Below are 23,737 nucleotides of genomic sequence, written 5' to 3'. Positions count from 1 at the left end.
CTTCATGCCCAAATGCACTGAGTTGCTGCCATGTGACTGACTGATTAGATATTTGTGATAACCACTGAACAGGTGTACCTAAAAAGCGACGTTTTAGGTACACCTGTTTTTGTTCACTTTGTTTTGCTTACATGTTACTTTTTTTGAACGTTCAACTTCTTTCTTTCTTTCTTCATCATCATTTTTTTCAGATATGAGATAAGATTAAAAAAGAGAGAGAATAATAAAAATAAACAAAATAAAATCAGGGCTGTAAACACTGGTAAACTGTGGAGAAGTTTATAGGGGAGACTGGGGACAGCTGCAACGAGGGACGGTTACAACTGTCCCCGGGGTTGTGAACTACAATTCTTTTATTCAAAAAAAGAGAGCACCTGATATCAGATGTATTTATCTTTGGCTGTCAGACAAATGTGTTTCATCTATCAAAATGAGTTTGGTTTAGTCCAAACTGTCTGGGAATAACCTACAAGTCCAAACGTAGAATTTTAATGATGATAGTGATGACTTTGCAGCTTACTGACTTAGAAATTATTCACAAAGCAGGAGCTCCAGCAACACTTGAGGGAAGATGAACAACTTTAATAATAGACCAACGCGTTTCCGCTTGTGGCCTTCATCAGGGTCATAGTAAAACATTTTAAAATTGCTTAAATACAAGACAGGAAACAGAAAATTTTTTCAAATTAACCAGTCAAAACTTCATAGATAGGTAAGCTGACATATAATAGGTAGGTACTGGTTAATTTGAAAAAATTTTCTGTTTCCTGTCTTGTATTTAAGCAATTTTAAAATGTTTTACTATGACCCTGATGAAGGCCACAAGCGGAAACGCGTTGGTCTATTATTAAAGTTGTTCATCTTCCCTCAAGTGTTGCTGGAGCTCCTGCTTTGTGAATTCTTTTATCCTCTCCATGCACCTTGGAAGCAGGTGAAGTTGTGCCAGAAAATTATTTTTGCTGACTTAGAAATTAAGACTATTCCACTGCTCAAAATAAAATAAATAGCTGCAGAATTTCATTTTATTTTGCAATGTCATAGTACACTGTGACAAAAAGTGATGCAAATTAATTAAATACTAAAGTTGAAAATCTTAACATAGCCTGCTTAGTTTTGTTGACCGCGGAACTATTTCTTTGGTTTGAGCTCCCTCTGGCGGTGAGAACAGAAACTGCAGCCACGGGGCGGCATTGAGTCAGCGGAAGTCAAAGTAACGGCGAGGGAGGAAAGAAGGGGGAGGCCCGGAAGTCGCCTGTCTGCCAGTGACAGCCCACATCAGAAAAAAGCACTGCAGAAATAATTTTTTTAAAAAGGATTTGCGCGCGAACGCTTCTGCTTTTCGGTTTAATATAAATCACCCGAATCGCCGCAGACATGTCGAAGAATACCGTGTCCGCCCGCTTCAGGCGAGTGGACGTGGACGAATACGACGAGAACAAGTTTGTGGACGAGGAGGACGGAGGAGAAAATCAGATGGGTCCTGACGAGGCAGAGGTGGACTCGCTCATCAGACAATATCCTTTACGAGATTAGCTAGCCCGCCCGTTAGCCTACACGGCGTGCTGAATGAAAGTGCCGCGGTGGCCTGTGCAGTGTGCCCGTAAGGCTCAGATTTATCCGCACACTTCACTTAGCTTTCGGGGATGCTAGCTGCATGGATGGGCGTTTAGCTAGCAGGCCAGTCACTGCCCCGACTTGCCTGACAGTCACATTCCAGGGATTGCGCTCCAAGATTGAACAAGCGGGCGTGCATCACTTTTACTGAGTTCACCCTCCTGCCCAGGTCTGCTTTCTCCCTGATGCTGCAAGTGCATTTTAGGGTGTGGTGAACCCGGCATCTCGCAGAGGGTCAAAAGAGCTTTGTAGGCCATATAGGGCTCGAAGGCGCTCCACTTCCCCATTGAGCAACTCCTCCCAGCGCGTGTTACAACAGCGAAAACTCAAAACATCAAAGCAAAACCCAGTCAAGCAATCTTGAGCAATCGCTGTATAACAGAGATTTGCTGGTACGGTAGCTCTTGATTTAGTCACGCGAGAAATCTCCCCATCTGTGTCTGTAGGGATCAATATCCACATTCAAGTAAATGACTGGAACCTGAACCTGTGGAAGCACTCAGGCTTCAGTCACTTATTCGTACAAGTGCTGTTTCCCCTGTGCCTGAGCAGTTTTGCTACCATGGACTGCAATAAGGTCGAGCGTCTTTATGAAGCATACTTACGGCTGATTAGTGTAGAAAACCACCAATCAGGAGACTGAGCAATGCTGCAAACAGAATTATTTGGGGGGAAATGGAGCTGTGGAAGGTGTTTAATACATTTTTCATGATTAACAGAGCTGCGGGGCATGAATGCATTTGTATTATTCAGGCAGTGAACTGCTCATAAAGCTGATTTAACTGAAAGACTTTGTGCTTTTAAAATTGGACTGCACTGATTGTGCAGCTTGTTGTTCTTTATGAGAGACGAAGGCAAAGGCTAGTTTCTAATTTTCTTTACATCCGTTGTGATGGAGGGTGAGTCTTTGCTGTGCTGCTTCCTTAACCTTTCCTGCACAGGAAATCTCACGGAGGCTTTACACGCAGTACTGAAGAACCCACCAATCAACACAAAGAACCAGAACGTCAAGGTGAGCTCGGTTTTCCTCGTCAGTAAAGCTTCAAGCGCCAGCACATTTTAATGCATCACTTTGAGAAACTTCAGGTTCTTGATTTGTAGTATAGCAGTGATATTTGGTTCTTCTTAAGCTCTCCAAACTTAAACAATACAGCAGAAAGTAGCAGATCTTCAGCACCTTATAGCTGAGGTCCTTTCAGGGTGTGTGCGGCTCAAGGTCCAGTGGTCGATGATTTCACAGCCAGGTATACGAACTGACTGGAATGTGTAGCGACTCTGGCCTTCAGCCGTCTGCTCTCTCCTGGCCAGGACCGTGCGGAGGGTCTGGTGCTGAAGGTGCTCAGCTCCTTCAAGAGCGGTGACATCGAGAAAGGCGTTCAGTCTCTCGACAAAAACGGCGTGGACCTGCTGATGAAATACATCTACAAAGGCTTCGAGAGGCCGTCAGAGAACAGCAGCGCGGTCCTGCTGCAGTGGCACGAAAAGGTAAATATTCCCACCTCACTGTGGGATCTCCAGCGTCTTCTTGAGCCAAAACAATAGACAAGTTCAACTTTTCCCGCAATGATACTCGTTCCACTTTGAAAACACCCAAAGGGTCAGATAACTGTGTTTCTCAGCTTCTAAATCAAACAGTTGTAGACGTTGTGCTTTAAACTTCATGTTCTTAATCTTCTTGGGTTAAAAACATACAGATTGGGTCATTATTCTGTCTGATACAGCAGGTTCATGTGCACGTAAATTAGGGGTTAATAAATGGTCCAAGCCGTCCAAGTCATTCTCACACATGCGCTACAGCCTGGACGTGGTGGCAATAATGTTTATATCGCACGTTGCGTTACATTGAAACTCAGTGTTCAGAAGACAAACCTGCAGAGGTTTGCAATGCAGTGAAAGCAGCACAGAACAATCGAACAAATCGACAGTACTTAAGTGTAAGAAAACGATTTTAGTTGGTTTATTATGATCATCAAAAACAGTTTTTCTCTTTCTGTGTTCTCAGGCTCTGGCAGCTGGAGGAGTGGGGAGCATCGTCAGGGTACTGACGGCGAGGAAGACGGTGTAGAAGACGAGCAGCTCACTCCACATCCCTGACAGAGAGAGGGGGCGGTGCTCTGTTTATGTAACAGATGGCACAGGGACTAACAGGAAAACCAGATTTTTAACCCAATGAGATGTTTTCAAGCCAAGACTTTATTTCCTTTTTTTTTTTAAAGTACAGTCTGGCTCGTATTAAGTTAAAAATGGGTTTTCCTGTGGAGTCCCTGCACGGTCATAGCTTAAATCGTACTCCTCACAGGGCGCTACAGATCATTTTGTACCCGTGTGTCTGTGCTGATTCCCTGACCTGTTAACCTTTATGTCTAGGTCATTCCTGTGCACTGTGCCCCCAGCGGTTCCCAACTTACAGAGGTAAATGTTAGTAAAACTGCTCATGATTGAATTGCATAAAGCAGGGCTGTTGGTCAAAACCAGTAGAAACCAGAGCGCTCCCTGCTGGTCAGAAAGGTCGGGTGGCACCGCTGCGCGCACACGTTCATAGGAACAAACATGTTTTTCCATCGTCCACCGAATGTTTCAGGGATTTTATCTGTGAGGAAACTGAGTGTTTGGTTTCCATCGTCAGAGACTTCCAGATGGAATAAAAGCCGGGCTCCGCCCCTCTCGCTGTAACACTTGAGCAGCGAGAGCTGCTTGAAAAGCACAGTCACGCACAGAGGGTGGTGGATTTGCACTGGAGGAGGGGCCGGGGGGATTCATCCATCTATCCCCTCGTGCTGCCCCAGTTAAGGGTTATACTACCCACGATGCATCTCCATCGCCACTCTATTAATCCCACTTTGCTTGTGACCCCTCTGCTACTGAACAGGGCATTGATGCGGCTCTGCTGGTACTGTTCATCGCAGCGTCTCCCAGAGAACGTGCGCTCACACGGTTTTGTTTAAAAAACTTTTTCACTATTTAACAGAAAAACATTAATCTAGGATCAAACATCTGCTTTGTTTTATTGTTTTGAGTGACGTTATTTTCGCCTCCACTCACTCAGTTAAAAACACCGTTTGCAGGCCTGACACGCCGTTCGGTACGATGATGCGTTTTCTTCTTCTTCTTTTTTGTGAACTGACGGGGAATTAATAGTTTAAAGAATAGATGATGTATTTTCAGTATTCACTTTAGCATTTCATACCTGACATTTGTTTTTCCAAGGTTTCAGGAATTTTGTCTGTGAGGAAACTGTTTGGTTTCCATCATCAGACTCCCTGATGGGATAAAAGCCGGGCTCCGCCCCTCTTGTTGTTTTTTTCTATTTATCCTGAGAGTTGGTCTAATAATAATAAGACTTTTCCAACACATTTTACATAATTTTCATCCACCTTATTGGGTAGATGACATGTTGCCAAATGTTTTATTTTCGCTTTCATGGAATAACGTTGCTTACATCTGGGATTTAGTTCGGAGCTCGTGTGTTTAGAGAGTAAGAGGTGGATTTTATTACATTTTATTTTGAAACCATGCAGTATATATGAGCATGAAAGAAACGCGTGTTGCGTGAGCTTTGCTCCGAGTGCAGACGTGATGATAGCTCCAGCGTTCGGTTCCTTTCTGCTTGTTTTCAAACACGGAGTTAAAGTTACTCATAGATTTTTATTTATTTGTTCATTTTTTTTAAAATATAAAACACAAGTCACTACAGTTGTGTTTTTTTCATCACCGGTTGATATTTAGACATGGGTTGTCATGTTTGAATACTGTCATCAGTGACGATGCATCCGGACATCAGACACCTTCTCTAATGCAGTAATGACTAGATTTATGAGCTTCGTGTATTTCTAGTCGGCGATGCTCTTCTGGGTGAGAAGATGATGGAGCGCACCAAACTGATGTACAAACTGCCTTATTCCAATGTTCCTTTTTTATGTTTGTGCTTTTGGAAGAAAAACAACAATAAATTAAAATGTGTGAATGCTGAGTCTTAGCTGTGTTGTGATTATTTTGGATTGTGTCACAACTAAGCGACCAAAGTTAAATTTTTGAGTCAAAGATAAAGACAACGGTTGAACCGTACAGGTACAGAAATTAGCGCACAACGTCTGAGAGACACTTTGGAGTGACTGTACAACATGATAGATGATGCTTTACAGCAGAATATAAACTTTATCACATTGTAACAGCCCAGAGTCAACAATTTAGCAACTGTATGATGATGTCATGTCAACCTGACATCAAAGACCTGACAGGGACTAGAAAGAGAGCAGATTTCTCCTGTTTTGGCTTCCTGTTAAATCCAGAATTCAAAATCCTGCTCCTCACATACAAGGTCTTAAATAATCAGGCCCCATCTTATCCTAATGACCTTGTAGTACCATATCACCCTATTAGAGCACTTCGCTCTCGCTCTGCAGGCCTACTTGTTGTTCTTGAGTACCGTAATTGTCGGGCTATAAGCCGCTACTTTTTGAACCCTGCGGCTTTTAGTCAGGTGCGGCTTTTCTATGGATTGTCCGTGATTGTTGTCATATCGTAAGACGATTTGTTTTGTTTGTTCCGCTGTTGTACGGCACTACGTTGCCTGGCGGAAGGGCATGTGATCAGACACACAGTATCGGGGTTCAAGAGTGGTATGTTAGTCACATCTCCATCCGCCAGGCAACATAGTGCCGTACAAGTAGCGCGAAAAACAAACTTCAAAGTAGCGCTACGCGTTCAGCGGGAGGCGTGGATGACGAGGGGCGATAAACTTGCGAAAAGCAAGTTATGCTCAACTCCACCGGTGGAATCTGACAGCGTGGAAAAGTGTGGAAACATCCACGATCACCAACGGATTTCAAAGGGCTGGACTGCTGCATGATGGAGAGGAGGACACCGCCACGGCCCTTCTGAGGGTGTTCGACTCTGACAACGAGGATTTCTTTGGTTGGTTTTGAAAGTGACAACGAAGGAGAGAAGCTGAGAGTGGATGACGTAGCCATCCTGAACCTGTTCGTTTCCGACACTGGAGAAGAGGACTTTGGTGGTTTCAGTGCGCAGGAAGAAGAGAAAGATGGTGAATGACTGACTTTTCTTCTTGTTAAAGCCGTGTCAGGTAGTCCGAATCTATTTTTCTGGTGTGCTGTAGGTTACTGTTATGTACTACATTTGTTACTCATTTATGAAGCACAGTACATGTTTTGTACTTGTAATTACCGCTACTTGTACATATACCTAAAAAGTTATGCAAATATGTACCCATAACTTGTTTTTCGAATTATTAATAAACTGGAATGTGTTTATTAGGCTGCCGGGGATTCCCATGATGCATTGAGTTTTTCCTTTCCAGTCACCTTTCTCACTCACTATGTGTTAACAGACCTCTCTGCATTGAATCATATCTGTTATTAACCTCTGTCTCTCTTCCACAGCATGTCTTTATCCTGTCTTCCTTCTCTCACCCCAACCGGTCGCAGCAGATGGCCCCGCCCCTCCCTGAGCCTGGTTGAGCTGGAGGTTTCTTCCTGTTAAAAGGGAGTTTTTCCTTCCCACTGTTGCCAAAGTGCTGCTCATCGGGGGTCATATGATTGTTGGGTTTTTCTCTGCATCTACTGTACAGTATAAAGCACCTTGAGGCGACTTTTTTTGTGATTTGGTGCTATATAAATAAAATTGAACCAAAACCTCTGTGGAAGATTTCCAGGGCACTCCTGAATCTGTGCCTTGAAGAATTCAGACAGTTATGAAAGCAAAAGCAGGTCCAACCTATTATCAACAAGGTGTGGGTGTATAATCAACAACAGCATAGCTTCAAAATGATTTACACTATCAAACATTTGTAAATGTAATAATTCGGATGTAATAATTACTTTTATTTGATATTGCACATGATTATCATTAATCTTCTTTAACTGATAAGGATACGAAGAATCTAAAGACTTCACGGCAGACGGAGAAAACTTATCTCTGAATGGCCTTCGAGTGTATCTGTGATCAGAAGCTTTGCGTACGGCGCTCGGGTCCACGTGTGGCACGCTCCGTCAAGATCGGGGATGTTTTGTGCAGCAGTGCTGTGCACGCATATATAATTTGTAAAATCAGCGTTTATCTATTCATATTCGATTTTTATTACAAAACGGATACGGTACGTACAAGTGTGGCATTACATTATGAGAAAAACATATGTACAAATCGTAAAAAAATACATCTTGGCACCAGCTGTTGGGTGGATCATCGCGCTGGTGACGTGAGTTTCTGCCTGAGGCGTTCGTGCGCCAGTACCTGAGAGCACCAAACCCGAACAGTGACGCCTCCGCTTTGGCAACTGATGGCGCAAAAGTGGGACCCGTCTTCCATTTTTCGTGTTCGAGCCCTTCCCAAAGAAGTTAATAATAGGTTGATGTAAATGAAAGAGAAGCTAATATGTTGTACTCTCTGAACCGGTGGCGTTTCGGTTTGGAAGAGTCGAATCTAACGTGTCTTATAAATAAGTCTGAAGAGTCAGGAGATGACTGACTGAGAGGTTTGGGAGGTTTCCAGGGATTAGAGCTGATAAATAGTTGGTAAGTTTCCTCATGTAAACATCAGGCGTCCTACTTCCTTACACCTTCGGGGCTGTATGCACCCGCTGGCCTCTCGCACACACTCGATAATCTTTTTCCAGTCTGTTTACTGATGCGGTCGCATCCACTAACTCTCACCATGCCACTTTTTGCAGCACTGCACTCAGAGGACGCAGCCACTCGGGTCATTTAAAGTGTTTTCAGTAGGGGTAGGCAGAGACAGCGATGTAGACGATGAAGGTCGTCTGGTACTCGATGCCTCCGTCTTCACTGTAGGACAGGGCTCGGACCTTCATGCGGTACGTGTGGGGCTCTCGTAGCGGCCGCGTGGTGAACAGCACTCCCTTTAGGTTCTCATCTCGCAGAGCAAACGGCAACGCGAAATCCTCGTCCACCACCAGGAAGGAGGTCCTGGGGTGCATCACTCCATCCTGTGTGTAGGCCACCAGCCTGATGAGGTCCTGGTTGGCTGCGATGCCAAAGGGAAGCGACAGCAGCTTGTACTCCAAGGCGTACGGGCTCAGTGCGCACTCCAGGTCATTTGGCTGGCAGTTTCTCAGACAGAACCTACAAAAAGAAAAAAGTTAATTTTGGTTGAATATGGTGCTGGTGGGCCCAGGAGGCAGAAAACAAAGGTTTGGTGTAAAGGCGATGTGAGAAGCCCAAAGAAGAAGGTTTTACACAGAAATCTGCTACAATTTGAAGAGAAAACAACCCGCCCCCGTACTTATATCTGTAGGATATGATAAAATATGATCACTTTGTCTCAAAGTTCAGAATGATCAGGTTTCATGTATGTGTGCAGGTTTACCCTGTGACCGGGTCCCTCTGGTAGTTTGGGGGACAGGGGGTGTCAATACACTGGTAGCTTCCTCTCGTGTTGAAGCACATTCGATTCACTCCACACTGGATGTTCTGTTCCAGGCACTCGTCTGTGTCTGCGGCAGATACAGCAAACAGCTACAGTAAGCACAGGTCACACCTCGCTTGAGGGTAAATTGCATGAGTTCCAGTGAACAGGTGGATTGCCGGGTAGACAAAGCGAGCACACCGAGGTTCTCACCTTGACAAGTCTTGCCATTGGTCATGAGGCGGTAACCAGCAGGACAGAGACACCTGTAGCTTCCTGGTGTGTTCGTGCACTCGTGCTGACAGGTGTCCCTCACTTCACACTCGTTGATGTCTTTTTGATGTCATGCACACACAAAAACAGCCACAGAGGGATACACAGAACATCAGTTTTCCAGACCCCACTGCAAATTCTCAGGCAGTAATGAAATGCTGAACTTTCCTCTCCCTCATCTCAACCCTGCCTCTTCTCCATAGTTACCTAAGCAGCGGTGACCCCTGGGCTCAAAGCCCTGCTGACAAGCGAGGACGCCCTGATGTGAGGAATGCACACGCGTCTCTCTGCGGCTCCGACTCCTGTAGCGCCCCGACGCGGGGGCTGCGTAGGAGTGGTAGCTCTGGGAGGCCAAGTTGTGGTAGAGCATCTGGCTGGAGCCGCCGCCGGGGGCAGACTGAGACGTGCGGTAAGTGTACGAGTAACTTTCGTAGCTGGGCAGCCGCTCAAGCCCAGCGCAGGACTTGCCGTCCCCCAGCAGGTGGCGCCCAGGAGGGCAGGCGCACTTGAAGCTGCCGGGAGTGTTGATGCACTGGTGGGCGCAAGGCTGCGGGAGCCGCTCACATTCATTTACATCTGCCCTCGGCACAGAGAAAGACCAGCACCAAGAAAAGGTGGATAAAAGGTTGGAAATGATGCAGAAGTAAAGAAAAAAGAACAGAGTGATGAGAGGAGCACAGGAGGAGGTGCAGGCCATGAAAGAGGAGAAGGATGAGGGGAGAAAAGGGGATATGCAAGTTACCCCGCTGTATAACAATACATTTTCATGTCAGGGACACAGAAATGTATTGAAACTACAGGTTTAATTTGAATGAGAGAATCACTCCATCTCATAAATAACAAAATCATAATTTTCACATTTTATCTGAAGAAGTACATCAGATATGAATTATGTTAAAAAAACGTTCCCAGTTCATTCAGACTATCTGAATAAAGCAGACAGAGTGTTAATGTCCCAGCAGCATCAGGGTACATACGCCATCACAAAGCGACGCCAGGAAACAGCCAGCCCCAAACATAAAGGTGCTGGAAACACTTTGATAGATCCGAACTGGAGGGAATGAAAAGGAGGAAGTGACAGACAGAGCTGTGAGGTGACGGTGCTGGTCTTTTTACAGTTGGTGTTTTATGTATTCCTTTCCCTCCTTCCTGTTTCCCTAACAGCTGTCTAACACCGTAGCATCATCTTGAGCTGGCAAAGCCTCTGATATCATGCAGCATTGTTTCTTGACAAAAAGCAAGATATTTTTTTTGTTTGCGTTTAATAGAAAGAGTTAATCAGCTGTTCTCAGTGAAGCATTTGGTCATGTGAGCAAGCAGTGGCGCGATATGATGACAGCAGCTTTTTAGGCTTTCTGCAGAAGTGAGTGAGTCAGCATCAGAAAGAAGAAAGTGCATTTCTTGAAGCAAGCAAGCTGATGCGAAACATAAGGAAAGAGCACTGCATTTTTATTTTACTGCTCAGGATGTTTCATGCTTGGCTAAGTAGCCCAAAGTAATCAGAATGACACAGCAGCAATGAGGGTTTGATGTTATACCGCACTGGATTCAATTCAAGGCAGAGACACGTACCGACGCAGGGCCGCCCTACTCCCTGGGATCTGTAACCACGGGGGCAGGTGCAGTGGTAGCTGCCTCTGGTGTTCTCGCAGATCTGGTTGTATCTGCACTGATGGGTACCGTCTCTGCACTCGTCAACGTCTGCAACAGGCCACAAGAGACGAACATGCATCATCTTATTAATCACAATATGCTAATCAAAAAAATGCAAGAAACACCTTTTAATTAGAGGCTGGCATCTAGTCGGTTAAACTTCTGGGCTATCGATGTGGTCAGTTACATAGCAGAGGGGGTTGTTAATCAGTCTCAGCAGCTTTGGTCTTAATGAAATTAACAAGAGCTGCAAACAGGAAGGGTTTCACACATGGAGGCCTCTGACTTTCCCCCCTCCTTATATTTCCTGACTGTTTTTCACTAGTTTTGCGTTTGGCTAGGGTCAGTGTCACTGCTGTTAGCGTGACGTGATACATGAACCCTGCAGAGGCTGCATTGTTGTCCGGCTCCTCCAGGACGACACAGAAGATACCAGAAGATTTACAGAGTCTCCCAGCTCAGTTTCAAGAGCATGGAGGAGAATCCAGGAGACACACAGTTACTCTGGGAGAGCTGGACAGGGCTGTAGAAGATCCTTAACCCATCAGCGGGACAGGAAACTGCTACTTTGTGTGGAATTTTTTCATTTCCAGGCTTGAATTCAGCCCTCTACCTTGATCCTTCCACTCCTAACACATTACCCAGTCTGTATCGGTACAGATATGCTGCATGATTATTTCCCCCCACTGAGAATAGATGTGTTTCTCTACATTTTCTAAACAGCGTATTAGTAACTACTCTACAGTACTTCAGTAGCACTCACCCACACATGTTCCATTGCCACCCTTGGTCATACCACTGGGGCAGAGGTCAATACAGATGTAACCACCGCGAGTGTTTTTACACTGCTGATCAGAGCGGCAAACCCTCTGCCTGCACTCGTTGATATCTGCGGTGAACAGAGGAAAAAGGGAAGTTTGTGGCTCCAGGTTTAGTGATAAATTGTCTTATTTTACGTAGAACATCAATGGAGAGGAGCGCCTCTCTCACCTATGCAGCGCCTGTTCCTGAGATGAAATCCTGGCTCACAGGCGCAGCGGTAACTACCGACGGTATTCAAACAACGTTGATTACACGGATTTGACTCCAGGCACTCGTTCACATCTGAACAACACAAACATGTCCCACTATTATTAGAAAGTCAAATCGATTAAAAAGGAAAGGAATGCCCTTTACGTGTACAATCAAACCTGTACAGCTGTAGCCGTCAGCTGTTCTCCTGAAGCCACGCCCACAGCGCGTGACGCATCTGTAAGAGCCGATGGTATTCTCGCAGTCTTCTGCGTCGTGGCACACATTCCCACCTAGCGAACACTCGTCGACGTCTAGGAGAGAGGAGAGAAGAGGCTTAACGGTGATTTGCTGCCGCGTCGGGTCAGTAGGCGGCGGAGAGTTTTGTACCCTGACACGTCCTCCCGTCGGCTGAGATGGCGAGGCCTCGGGGACAGGAGCAGTAGTAGGTGCCCATCGTGTTGTGGCAGGCATGTGAACACGGATTCCCAACCTCACATTCATTCTCATCTGCAGCACAAAGATAAACACGAATACGAACAATAAGAAACGATCAGATGTTCTAATTATGAATCCATGAATACATCATTTTTAGGTGCAGTTTTTCGTGGTTTGGGGGTAAGTATACGTGTGTTGTGATTAGCATTACCTGCACAGTAAGGCCCGGCAGCCACCAAAGTGAAGCCACGAGGACACTGGTTACTGCGATCACCTGGAGTCACGTTAACAAACTTTAAATTTCGCTTATGTTTGGTGAAAGTGCAACAAAGTATTAGGCAATAGAAGTTGAAACATCTTTTGCGTTCACCTTTGGAGATACTAGCTTGTATGCTGTACTCCAACACCTCCTCCAGTGGGTGGTAGTGTGCACTGATGGCTGCGGCCCTCAGCGTTTCCACCAGGTAGGGCATCTTCCCCTTGGACGGGTCATAGGAGACAGTGTGGTTCCAGGTGTAGGGCACACTTTCCTTGTCGATGCTGAACATGCGAGTGGACAGAGCGTAGAGCTGACCCGGTCCCGTCTGGATGTAGTCCTCTGTGTAGTCCTGGGAAAAAAACACAACAGAACATTGTGCATTTTTATTATTCAGTTTGGCGTCTGTCAGCTGGACCTTAATTTTAGTTTGTTTCCTTGCAATGTGTGACATTAGACTTTAAATTGTTTTTATTGGGTTAAACTGAGTTATTGTGCGTTTATATGAATCTATGAGGTATACAAGACGGGGGACTTGATTTGCTGGTGGGAAGCTTAGAGATGACATATGGCTAAAAAAGAGAGAGAGAAACAAATAATGATAAATTGATGTTTTCTAAAATAGAGGCGTTCACTGTATTCGATTTCCAGTCTTTTCTATGGTTTAAATTTCCAGAAATGCAATAAAACCGTTTTGTAAATATACATGAACTGATGTGTTTTGGTTGTAAACAGGCTGATAAGCATATGCATATTTCTTTCAGTCCCTATATTAGTTTATTAGCTGGCTTCATAATATTCCCATTGCCTATTTGTGTACCTTGATGCCGATGAGAGCATGTGAAGGCAGCTGCAGGATGTGTCCGCTCACAACGATGTCCAAAAGCAAAGCGCCGTCAGAGTCCAGACCCCTGACGATGTGGGTCATCCTCAGGATCTCGCCTGCCAACACGCAGTCGCGTCACATATCTTTACATATAAACAGCTGTTCAAAGATTTCATGCCTCCGTGTTGAACCCATGAAATCCTACCTGTGGCAAACTCCACCTGCGTCTCCCGCCTGAAGATACCTCCTGTTAGCGTGTAGCCGTTGACCGCCTCTCCTACTTCATGCGCAGTGGTCCAGTAGACGGGGTTCAGGATGGAGATGAGCTTCCTCATTGCAGGACCTTGAATCAATTTAAAGGTCTTAGATTTATTAGGAGTTCAAGAAAACAGCTGACTTTTAGATGGAGGCAGGAATTAGAGAGCATCATACAACATCTAAAAGCAGAACAGTGATACAACCAACGAGCTAATGGAAAACTGACCTAACGTCCTCGGTACATTAGAGATTGTGGCTTTGATGATTCTGCTGCCAAAGCTGTCGGTGATGGTGGCATTGAGGATGGAGACGCCGAACTCGATATCGTTAATGTTCCCTATGATGCTTCCTCGGGCCTTCAGGGGCCCACCTGATCAAAAGAAACGTGTCTTTAAATGTAAATACAGCAAATGAACACAGAAGCTTTTTTTAAGAGATACGTTACCTGGGCAGGCCTGAGTGTTGCACCTGGACAGCTGAGTAGAGTCTCCTGGACACGGCCGACCACCGTCACTTGGAGACGGACCGTCACAGAGCCGAACACGTGTCCTCTGTCCTCCTCCGCAGGAAGAAGAACATTCTCCCCATGGCTGCCATGAACCCCAGGTACCATCAACTGCAAAATACAAACAGTACAGGTGTACACATCAACACACAAATCACGGCAATGGAGCAGTCGTAGGGGTAATTTAGTCTTACAAGGGAACCAATAACACACGCCTGACCGTGCCGCAGGCTGACTCACCGGGGCACTTGACGGTGCTGCATCTTTGTATCTGTGTATCAGCACCTGCACAAGCTCTCCCACCGTAGGCGGGTCTGGGGTTGTCACAGGTCCTGTAGCGCCTCATCTGACCTCCGTTACATGTCTTGCTGCAGCTGCCCCAGCTGCTCCATGGACCCCAGTTACCACTGACTAACACACAGAAGTGCAAAATGACAGATTCACAAAAGAAAAGATGCAGAAATGAGCGTATCTAAGCAGTCAGTAGCAGTTCAGGTATCTCACTGGGGCAGGGGTCGCTGTTGCAGAAGTCGATTTGCACGTCGTTGCCCTCACACTGTCTGCCGCCGTGCTGAGGGGCGGGGCTGGCACAGAGGCGTGTCCTCTGTCTAGTACCCCCCCCACAGGAAACACTGCAGGCTCCCCAGCTCACCCAGGACGACCACTTTCCATCCACTGGAGGACACAAAGTGTATAAAACTGAAATCTGCTTCGTTTAACGAATTCCTAAATCCAGGCTGGAGCGGAGATTTTTCTCGAAGCATAATCGCGTCCTTACCGGGACAAGGCTTCTCCTTGCACATTTGTGTTTGGGTGTCTGTGCCCACACACTGTGACCCATCGAACGCTGGAGGAGGGTTGTTGCAGAGACGGATCCTGGACTGCAGGCCCCTACCGCAGGTCTCGCTGCATGGGCTCCACGGTAGCCAAGAACCCCAGTTACCTCCCACTATAAGAGCATAAACCTACAGTCCATCATACATATATGTATATACACAGCAGAATAAAGCAACACAGTGCTGCTAGAAAAAAACCCAACAGATCTGCAGTTTAACAACAGGAAAAATTCATGGAAATCAGAAAAGAAAGTTGAATTAAATTTGGAAATGACATAAAAAAACATTCATATTTGTTTCATGAAAATTATTAGATCTGTTTGTCCACACAGGCTAGCCTGCTACGTGAAGTATAAGTAGAATTAGGCAACAAGTCAAGATGTGTGCAAACGCCCAAAGAGCTGGAGTTTCATCAAAAACTAGAATATTAAGATATTTATACTGTAGCAAACACCCTCAAATTAAAGTTCTCTTTAATGACAGTGGTTCTCTTGTTTTTAACTGTGTGTGCCTGCGCATGCAAATGCATTTCCTCACCTGGACATGGCCTGACCCTGCACATGACCACGTCCACTGCCTTCCCCTCACACGGCCTGCCTCCATGCTGAGGCGGAGGACTACTGCAGGTCCGGACCCTGGTTCTGTTGCCCTCACCACATGTACGTGAACACTCCTCCCAGAGAGACCATTCTGACCAGTTACCATTCACTGTGGAGGGACGAGAGATTTGGTTCCGCATGTGACATTTGCACACGGTCTCCTTTGTAAACACTTGGTTCTAGGCCCTGTTTCAGTCTCACCTGGGCAGGGTTTCCCCTGACAGCTGCGTGTCTCTGTGTCTGATCCTGCACAGTGGCGGCCTCCGTTGGCAGGTAAAGGGTTGTTACACTGCCTGAGCCTCTTCTGGTTACCAACACCACATGACACACTGCAAGGACCCCACTCTGCCCACTCCGAGAAGCCGCCATGGACTGACAAGAACGTTAATTAACTTTGGCACTTGGCGTTAGGTCCCTTTAGACACCAAAATATTGAAAGCATGCATATGGACCGATTTTGCCATTTCTGAATGCAGATGTAAGAATAAACTAAAAACTGCTCACCCCGTATGGTAAGAGTGACCTTGACCAGCACTGATCCAAGCAGGTTTCTTGCCACGCATTCGTACTCAGCTGTGTCCTCCTTTTGCGCACTGATGATCCTGAGGGAGCCATTAGATAAGGCAGAGAAGCGGTTGTTGCCCAGAAGGGGGCGCCCCTGGCGAGACCACTCTATCATGGGCGTAGGCTCACCCTCCGCCTGACAGTTGAGCACAGCCGTGGTTCCGGCATCCAGCACCGTCTCCACGGGTTCTACAATGATTGCGGGTGCACCTGGAAGAGCAGCGTGCTTCTATCACATCTATCACTGCTACAAAAACGCTATAATTAAAAGTGCTGCATCCTGACACGGTTAAACACTCACTGTGTAAGGTAAGTGTGACACTTCTCTCCACCACACCAGCGTCATTTGTCGCCACACACATGTAGTTTCCCGCATCTTCACTCTGCCACACACATTGTAAATGAAATCACCGTGACCTTTTCCAAAGCTCACCTTTGTCTTACACAAAAGAGCTGTCTTCCTACCACTGTGCCATAGATGGCCAGGGAGCCGTTGTCCAGTTGACGGATTCGGTAGCTGATCTGGATGTTTATTCCATTTTTGCTCCACTGGATGGTTGGCAGCGGGTCTCCTCGAACCTCACAGTTCAGGATTGCATTCCCGCCCAGGGGTTCAATGCGGTTGGAGTGAAGGTCCCCATCGATGATCGGAGGCTCTGAAGAACAGGCAGATCAGGTCGAGTGTAGAGCAGCTTAGAGAGATGCAACAGCATCAAAATAGTTCATGAAAGCATGCTTTTACCTTTGACATAGACCAAGGCCAGCGACTTGATGGTTCCCACATCATTTTCTGCCACACAGGTGTAGGTGCCGGCATCGTCTTTGCTCACTCTCTCGATCACCAGCTCACTGTGACCGTTCGTTTGATCGTAGTGAACTGAAGCATCAATGGCAGAAAAGAAATAAAATGAAATGACAAAGATTAAGAAATAACGAAAGGAAACCTCTCCGTTTACAATGATTCATACCTGGGATGATGTTGTTATTAAAGGCCCAAGTGATTCTGGGTAGGGGGATGCCACTGACTCCACAGAACAGCGTGAGGCGCTCTCCTTTGTTCAGGGCCACATCCCCAAGAAGCTCAGTGAAGATGGGATGAGTATGAACCAACAGGGTGACGGTCCAACTGTCCTGCCCGACTGAATTAGTGGCAACGCAGGTGTAACTTCCTGCATCTTCAGGCTGGTTCACCAAAAGGTGGGGGCAGGGTGAAGGGAAAAGGAGCATATAGGTCAAACTCGTGTGTTAAATATGATCAAAACAAAATACTATTCAGTGTTTCTATTTTTTACCTGAGCACTGTCAATAACCAGCTCACCAGATGGCAGGATCGTATACTCCCCCGCGCTTTCGCTGACAGGACTACCGTCCTTTTCCCAGGACAGTTTTGGCTGAGGGACGCCCTCTGCCAAACACACAAGCTGGACCTGACTGTTTTCCACCACCACGACCTCCTGCTCTCCACCACGAATGAACGGAGGAACTGCAAGAGATTAGGATAAAACCAAGTCACCCTTTTTTATCTTTGCTTTGCTATACACTCCCGATTAAAAGTTTAAAACCAGTTTAAGCGTCGTTTTCAGTAAATTGCATGCTCAAAAAATGTTTTATCTCACTCCCATTTCTTCTTGTTGCATGTTGAAGCTCCACTTGGAACCTTGTTAAAATCCAACCATGCAAAATAGGATTTTTTTGCCATTTTTCAAGTGGTCTTAAACTTTTGATTGGGACTATATGTCTGGATGTGAGTATAAAATCTGAATGATGCTGTGTTGAAGAAGCAGAACTACTGGAACCATCCATGCATCCATGCATCACCCATCCATCTTTATAGAAAACGTTAACACCACAAATGTAGTGTGATGTGTCAAATCACGTCATTTCAATGACTGGAACCTACTCTGCACAGTAAGGCTCATTTCCAAGTTGACAGTGCCCGCTGCATTGGCAGCAGTGCAAGTGTATCTCCCGGCATCGCTCGGCTGAATGAAGGCGATCTGCAGAGATCCTGAACTGAGGACCCTCAGGCGTACGGTTTCACTCAGCACGCGCCCGTCTTTGTGCCACGTGACCGAGGGGGGAGGGGAGCCGTCAGCTTGGCACCGCAGCGTCACGGAGGAGTCCACAGGTGCCAAATATTCCCGAGTGTCTGAGCTGATCACTGGAGGGACTTCAGGTGCAAGGAGAAATGTGTGGGGTTAGTACATTAGTATATTTGTTGACATCGTGGGAAACCTGAATTTCAGTGACTTTGGGTGCATTTTGTACACAACTGGTATTATGATCGTGAGGTTGAAATTTCAACATAAAAGTACCTACCTTGCACTCTGAGTCTGGTCTTGCCGAGCGCTGTGCCAGCAGGGTTTTGAGCCACACATATGTACATTCCAGAGTCTGATAGTGATGCCTTGGAGATCTGCAGACTTCCATTCGGGAGTATAGTGGACCTACCACCTAGCACGAAGCCAGAGCCAAAATTTCACGACTGATTGCTTACACCAACTGACAAAAACACAAAATTATTTACCTGTAGTGGGTATGTTGATGCCCTCCTTCTGCCAGGTAATGGTAGGTGTGGGTGAGCCTGTGGCTCTGCAGGGCAGACTTACGGGGTTATTCAGGATCACATCCAGTGCTGATGGATGGGACTCAATCACTGGAAGCTCTGAGGAGAAGGTTTGGAAAGTAGTGATGATCAAGAACAAAAGAATAAACCTCCAAATAAAAAAAATTAAAAAAAACAAGCCTCTCAATCAGAATCAAGAGCTCTAAAATAAAAATCATTTAAGCGGTGAACCCTGAAGAATTCGTTTTTTACCCTGGACTGTGAGCTGCACGTGGCGGTGGGTGGAGCCTGCAGCATTCTGAGCTGTACATGAGTAGCGTCCAGCATGAGCTAGCTCGGCTGAGGTGATCTCTATCGGACCTGAATGCAGATCGACACGAACAGCAGATAAAATATTTAAAGACAGGCATCAAAATCCTCCTCGACATCTTATCTACAGCTAAAATACACACAAAGTAACCTGACATGTGCCCTTTAGGAGACGCTTGTCTTACTTTTTGTTGTATTTGTAGTCAAATTTAAGGCCATTAAAAAGGGAATTTTACGTTTTAATCAAACTTCGGTTCGGTGATCTAAGGAGCTCGGGGGGGAAAAGCGTCTGGACTTATTTAAGCTTCTGACCTTTTCTGTGCATCTTTGCTGACTTGAGGAAATAATCACATGTTTTAAGAGCTTTCTTTACATGGCTAAAGGGGAACATGTTCTGCCCAGTGATGTAGGATCCTGATCACTCCAAGTCTGTGTTCCAGAGGGTGGAGGTACTGGTCCATGTGTGTGGGCTTCTGGTAAACTTCAATGTTGAGGTTTCCATTCCCTTCAAAGCCCACGGCACAGTCCAGGAATGGCAAACTGCCATCTTTGTGTCTTCACAGGTGAACTTTATGTTTTTATCCACTGAGCTGATGTGAGCAGTGAAGGATTCTACTTCCTGGATTTAGATTTTGACCCAGGTGTCATCAACATACCTGTATGGGAGACTTTTTCCCCACTTCCTCCATGTTAAGTTTGGCTACAATAGGTGACACCAGGGAGCCCACTGCACAGCCATGTTTTGTCTGTAAAATCCTTGTTGTAATTAAAATATGTGGCGGTGAGGCAGAGCGCAAAATCTGAGTGAGTGAGCTCGTTCTGTTTTTTCAAGGAGCTGTCTTGTCTCAGTAAATCACACGATAGGATGGAGCTAGGTCTCACAATGGGTTCACCCAAACATTGGCTGATTGTGACCCACACCCGTTTTTACACTATGACTCATGTGATTAGGCAAAGGATCAATAGGGGGTCCAGGACCCTCCTGGGGACACTCCCTTTGGTCTTAAAATCTGGGACTCCACCAGTTGCTCTCAGAACTGAAGAAGGTGAAACGTCTTCAAGAAACTTAAAGTAGTCCAGACGCTTTTCTGTCCGAGCTCCTTAGACTACGATGACCTAGATGACAGAGAACCTTCACTGACACTTTGGTTTGGTGAGTTCATCAGCAGTGGGTATATTTAAAACATACCTGTTGCCAGGATGCTATATCCCAGACCCTCTATGGGCAGCTTCATGCCAGCTTTGCTCCAGTGGATTGTGGGCTCCGGGATGCCAGACGCAGTGCACGGAATGACCACCGGGGACAGCCTGGTCACAACTAACTCTGTGAGTTCATCTGCTATTGACGGAGGAACTAGAGGAACAGATGCAATATGAAAATCCACAATGTAGAATAAACTCGCACAGATGAACGATCCATTACTTATTAGAAAGAAAATTAACTTAATTAACACAAAACAAAAGGAATCTGTAAATAACTGTTGTGTTACCCACCGTTCACAGTCAGGTTGATGGATCTGGTGTCTTCACCTGCCTCGTTAGAGGCAGCGCACTGGTACACAGCCGTGTCCTCCACTGTGGGCGCTATAACTACCAGTGAGCCCGATGACAGTAATCTGGAAACGATTAAGAGATGGCGTTAGTATTTCTATACACTTAAAGTGAGCCGGTTTTGTTTTTTTCTGAGACAAATTTGAATATATTTCACTAGGAAAGAGAAGGAGAAAACTCCGACCTGTATATGTTCTGGTTCTGGTCTGTGTTTATAAGTCGGCCATTTTTCCTCCAGCTGACAGTGGGTTTGGGTATGCCTGTAGCCTCACAAGACAGAGTGGTCTGAACGTTGACTATAACTGTGACATTGGTGCGACCATCAGCAATGGAAGGAGGCACTAAAAGACAGGAAGCAGTAGTAAAGTAACTGTCATTTGAATACATCTATGGTACATATTTGCCACCAGTGTTGGGAAGGTAACTTTTAAAATGTATCCCACTACAGATTACAGATTACATGGCCCAACATGTATTTTGTAACGTAATCCGTCACGTTACTCAATGAGAGTAACGTATTCTGAATACTTTGGATTACTTAATATACTGTCAGGCTTTTTACAACTACATGAATGAACTATTGCTGTGTGAATTATTACTTTTACTGAAGGTTACTCTCTGTACCAACACCAACTAGACTTTTAAATCTTAATATAAATGAGTAACAACAGGTGGACATTATGTAAGGCTGCACTTTTTGCAGCGATCTCAGATAGAAAACTATTTCGCGCAAATATAAAACAGGTCTGCAGCTCCAAACCATAGTAAAGGGACCTCTGGCTAATATGTCGGGTTCGTGTCGGGCTCGTAGTCGAAAACTAGCTTTACTTTGTTGTCTGGGTCAACTTTGTGTGTGTGTGTGTGTGTGTGTGTGTGTGTGTGTGTGTGTGTGGAAAAAGGGAGGGAGAAAAGGAGTCGAAAAGTACGAGATGTCACCGAGCAGAAACGGGAGATGGAAACATATATATACATATATATACATATACACACATATATATACATACACATATATATACATATATATGTGTATGTATGTGTATAGATATATATGTATGTATATATATATATATATATACATACATATATATCTATACACATACATACACATATATATGTGTATGTATGTGTATGTATATATATATACATACACATACATACACATATATACATATACACATATATATATATATATATATATATATATATACACATATATATATATATATATATACATACATACATACATTCCATCTCCCGTTTCTGCTCGGTGACATCTCGTACTTTTCGACTCCTTTTCTCCCTCCCTCGCTCACAGACACATCACGTGTATGGCAGTCCATTCTCCCTGCGGCACGGACTACACTACCCATGAGGCTACATTCTTTAGAGCGATGCCTGCAACACTCTGCCTGTTGCCTTCATATTAAATCATTTTTGTGAATAATTTTTTTAAATATTTCTTTACGTCATTATGTGGCCGCAAGTCGAGGTGACATGGGCCGCGAGATTGAGACACAGACATGAGAGCCTCTTAATGCGCGTTTTGTTTGGTTGCCACCGGCGTGGACACCCAAAATCTAGAGTTCATAGCCTTACTTTCAACAAAGTAACTGTATTCTGAATACCACTTAAAACGGTAACTGTAACAGAATACAGTTACTCGGCGGTACATGTATTCCGTTACTCCCCAACACTGTTTGCCACCCACCATATACTTGCAGATCCACTCTCTTGCGTTGAGTTCCAGCCTGATTGGTTGCCATACACAGGTAGCGACCGGTGTCTGTCACCTGAGTGGAGTTGATGCGCAAAGACCCATCCTCTGCAAACGTGTACCTGCACACGTGTTCACAACATGAGTGAAACCCTGAATCTGCCAATGTGAAATATCTCTGTGAAGGTTGAAGAACTATGATAAAAGTTTGAGACGAGGAACCTACCTGGGATTGTTTCCTGCCAATATTGCTCCATGTTTCCTCCAGGTGACCTGAGGTGGTGGGACTCCACTCACTACACATTCAAGCACCGCTGGCTTGTTGACGTGCACCGACACTGACTGGGGTCCGTCCTTGATAACTGGGGCCACTGAAGGGACAGGTGTTACTGGTTTTTGAACTTTACTTAACTCCATAACTAATAAAGGAGGAATTTATTTCTATAAATACATAAGCGTACCATTGACAGTCAGGTTAAACTTGCGCGTGGTCTGGCCAGCGATGTTACTAGCCACGCAGGTGTACTGAGCTCTGTCGCTGAGCTCTGCCATGTTGATCTGCAAGTAGCGGCCACCAGACAGAACACGCACACGAGCAGAGGCCTGCACAACGGGGCAGATAAGGTTATTTACCTCACCAGGTATCATCGTGTTGCTATTCTTCTTTTGTTTGACTTCTGACCTGCAGTTGTTGGCCATCTTTGAGCCAGGTCAGCGTTGGAGGTGGAACAGCATCAGACTTGCACTCTAAGGTCACCTGTCTGTTCTGCAGCACTGAAACATCCCGAGGTGTACTCTCTCCCACAATGTTAGGAGGAACTGAAAAGGCAGACAAAAGAGCTCTAACCGTCTGTAGCCCACGATCAATCAAACTGTGCACACATGTGCATGACAACGAGAAACATTTCTAAGCAATTCAATAACTGCAACACTGTAACTTCCCTTTTGTATTTGTAATGGAACCAATTTAATTGAAATTTCCATAAATTTAAACAGTTTGCATATTGCAATTTGCGCTACACGTCTATGTTACCCACCATGCACTCGAACTAGGAAGTCCTTGTCATCATCTCCCGCTGGACTGTTTGCTAAGCAGGTGTATCTGCCTGTGTCCTCCAGCTGAGCATCAAAAGTGTGAGAACAGTGGAAAAAAAAAAACACACAAAAACCATTCATGTACACTCTCTGGCCTCTTTTAGACACACCTGTTCAACTGGTATTTAATGCAGATATCTAGTTAGCCGATCACATGGCTGCACAGTGCATTTAGCCGCAGTCAAGCTCAAACTGAGCATCAGATTAGGGAATACTGGGATTTTTCCACACAACCATGTCTACGGTTTACAGAGAATGGTCAGAAAAAGAGAAAATATCCATTGAGCAT

At 45.4% G+C, this 23,737-nt stretch overlaps 2 protein-coding genes across 2 annotated transcripts in view; one reads left to right on the top strand and one right to left on the bottom strand.

The window, feature by feature from the left end:
• The first annotated feature begins 1,193 nt into the window (after positions 1-1,193).
• Positions 1,194-5,584, top strand: arpc5b (actin related protein 2/3 complex, subunit 5B). Its single transcript, XM_085436936.1, has 4 exons — positions 1,194-1,514; positions 2,554-2,626; positions 2,923-3,099; positions 3,617-5,584. The coding sequence occupies exons 1-4, from the start codon at positions 1,375-1,377 to the stop codon at positions 3,677-3,679; spliced, it is 453 nt and encodes a 150-aa protein (XP_085293062.1). The 5' UTR covers positions 1,194-1,374; the 3' UTR covers positions 3,680-5,584.
• A 1,849-nt stretch (positions 5,585-7,433) lies between these two features.
• hmcn1 (hemicentin 1) overlaps positions 7,434-23,737 on the bottom strand; it is an 85,900-nt gene continuing 69,596 nt past the window's right edge. Inside the window, exons 70-107 of the mRNA XM_085435920.1 lie at positions 23,391-23,472; positions 23,036-23,172; positions 22,815-22,956; positions 22,580-22,724; positions 22,348-22,475; positions 20,824-20,980; positions 20,583-20,704; positions 20,278-20,442; positions 19,032-19,139; positions 18,741-18,878; positions 18,533-18,667; positions 18,114-18,383; positions 17,506-17,696; positions 17,182-17,395; positions 16,956-17,090; positions 16,679-16,869; positions 16,515-16,596; positions 16,154-16,423; positions 15,851-16,021; positions 15,588-15,758; positions 14,993-15,163; positions 14,719-14,889; positions 14,455-14,625; positions 14,155-14,325; positions 13,936-14,079; positions 13,657-13,794; positions 13,446-13,567; positions 12,740-12,977; positions 12,581-12,643; positions 12,322-12,441; positions 12,111-12,245; positions 11,911-12,024; positions 11,684-11,809; positions 10,840-10,968; positions 9,475-9,843; positions 9,208-9,327; positions 8,956-9,082; positions 7,434-8,711 (exon numbers count right to left, since the gene is read on the bottom strand). Of these exons, the coding sequence (XP_085292046.1) occupies positions 8,345-8,711; positions 8,956-9,082; positions 9,208-9,327; positions 9,475-9,843; positions 10,840-10,968; positions 11,684-11,809; positions 11,911-12,024; positions 12,111-12,245; positions 12,322-12,441; positions 12,581-12,643; positions 12,740-12,977; positions 13,446-13,567; positions 13,657-13,794; positions 13,936-14,079; positions 14,155-14,325; positions 14,455-14,625; positions 14,719-14,889; positions 14,993-15,163; positions 15,588-15,758; positions 15,851-16,021; positions 16,154-16,423; positions 16,515-16,596; positions 16,679-16,869; positions 16,956-17,090; positions 17,182-17,395; positions 17,506-17,696; positions 18,114-18,383; positions 18,533-18,667; positions 18,741-18,878; positions 19,032-19,139; positions 20,278-20,442; positions 20,583-20,704; positions 20,824-20,980; positions 22,348-22,475; positions 22,580-22,724; positions 22,815-22,956; positions 23,036-23,172; positions 23,391-23,472 (6,150 nt within the window). The 3' untranslated portion in view covers positions 7,434-8,344. The remainder of the gene's footprint in view (positions 8,712-8,955; positions 9,083-9,207; positions 9,328-9,474; positions 9,844-10,839; positions 10,969-11,683; positions 11,810-11,910; positions 12,025-12,110; positions 12,246-12,321; positions 12,442-12,580; positions 12,644-12,739; positions 12,978-13,445; positions 13,568-13,656; positions 13,795-13,935; positions 14,080-14,154; positions 14,326-14,454; positions 14,626-14,718; positions 14,890-14,992; positions 15,164-15,587; positions 15,759-15,850; positions 16,022-16,153; positions 16,424-16,514; positions 16,597-16,678; positions 16,870-16,955; positions 17,091-17,181; positions 17,396-17,505; positions 17,697-18,113; positions 18,384-18,532; positions 18,668-18,740; positions 18,879-19,031; positions 19,140-20,277; positions 20,443-20,582; positions 20,705-20,823; positions 20,981-22,347; positions 22,476-22,579; positions 22,725-22,814; positions 22,957-23,035; positions 23,173-23,390; positions 23,473-23,737) is intronic.

Source organism: Copadichromis virginalis, linkage group LG17 (genome assembly GCF_057382275.1).
Source record: "Copadichromis virginalis isolate Kocher_CV1m ecotype Utaka linkage group LG17, C_Virginalis_male_GT1.1, whole genome shotgun sequence".
NCBI classification, from domain to species: Eukaryota; Metazoa; Chordata; class Actinopteri; order Cichliformes; family Cichlidae; genus Copadichromis; species Copadichromis virginalis.
The sequence above is the reverse complement of the archived record's forward strand: the minus strand, read 5'-3'. Positions and strand labels throughout refer to the sequence as shown.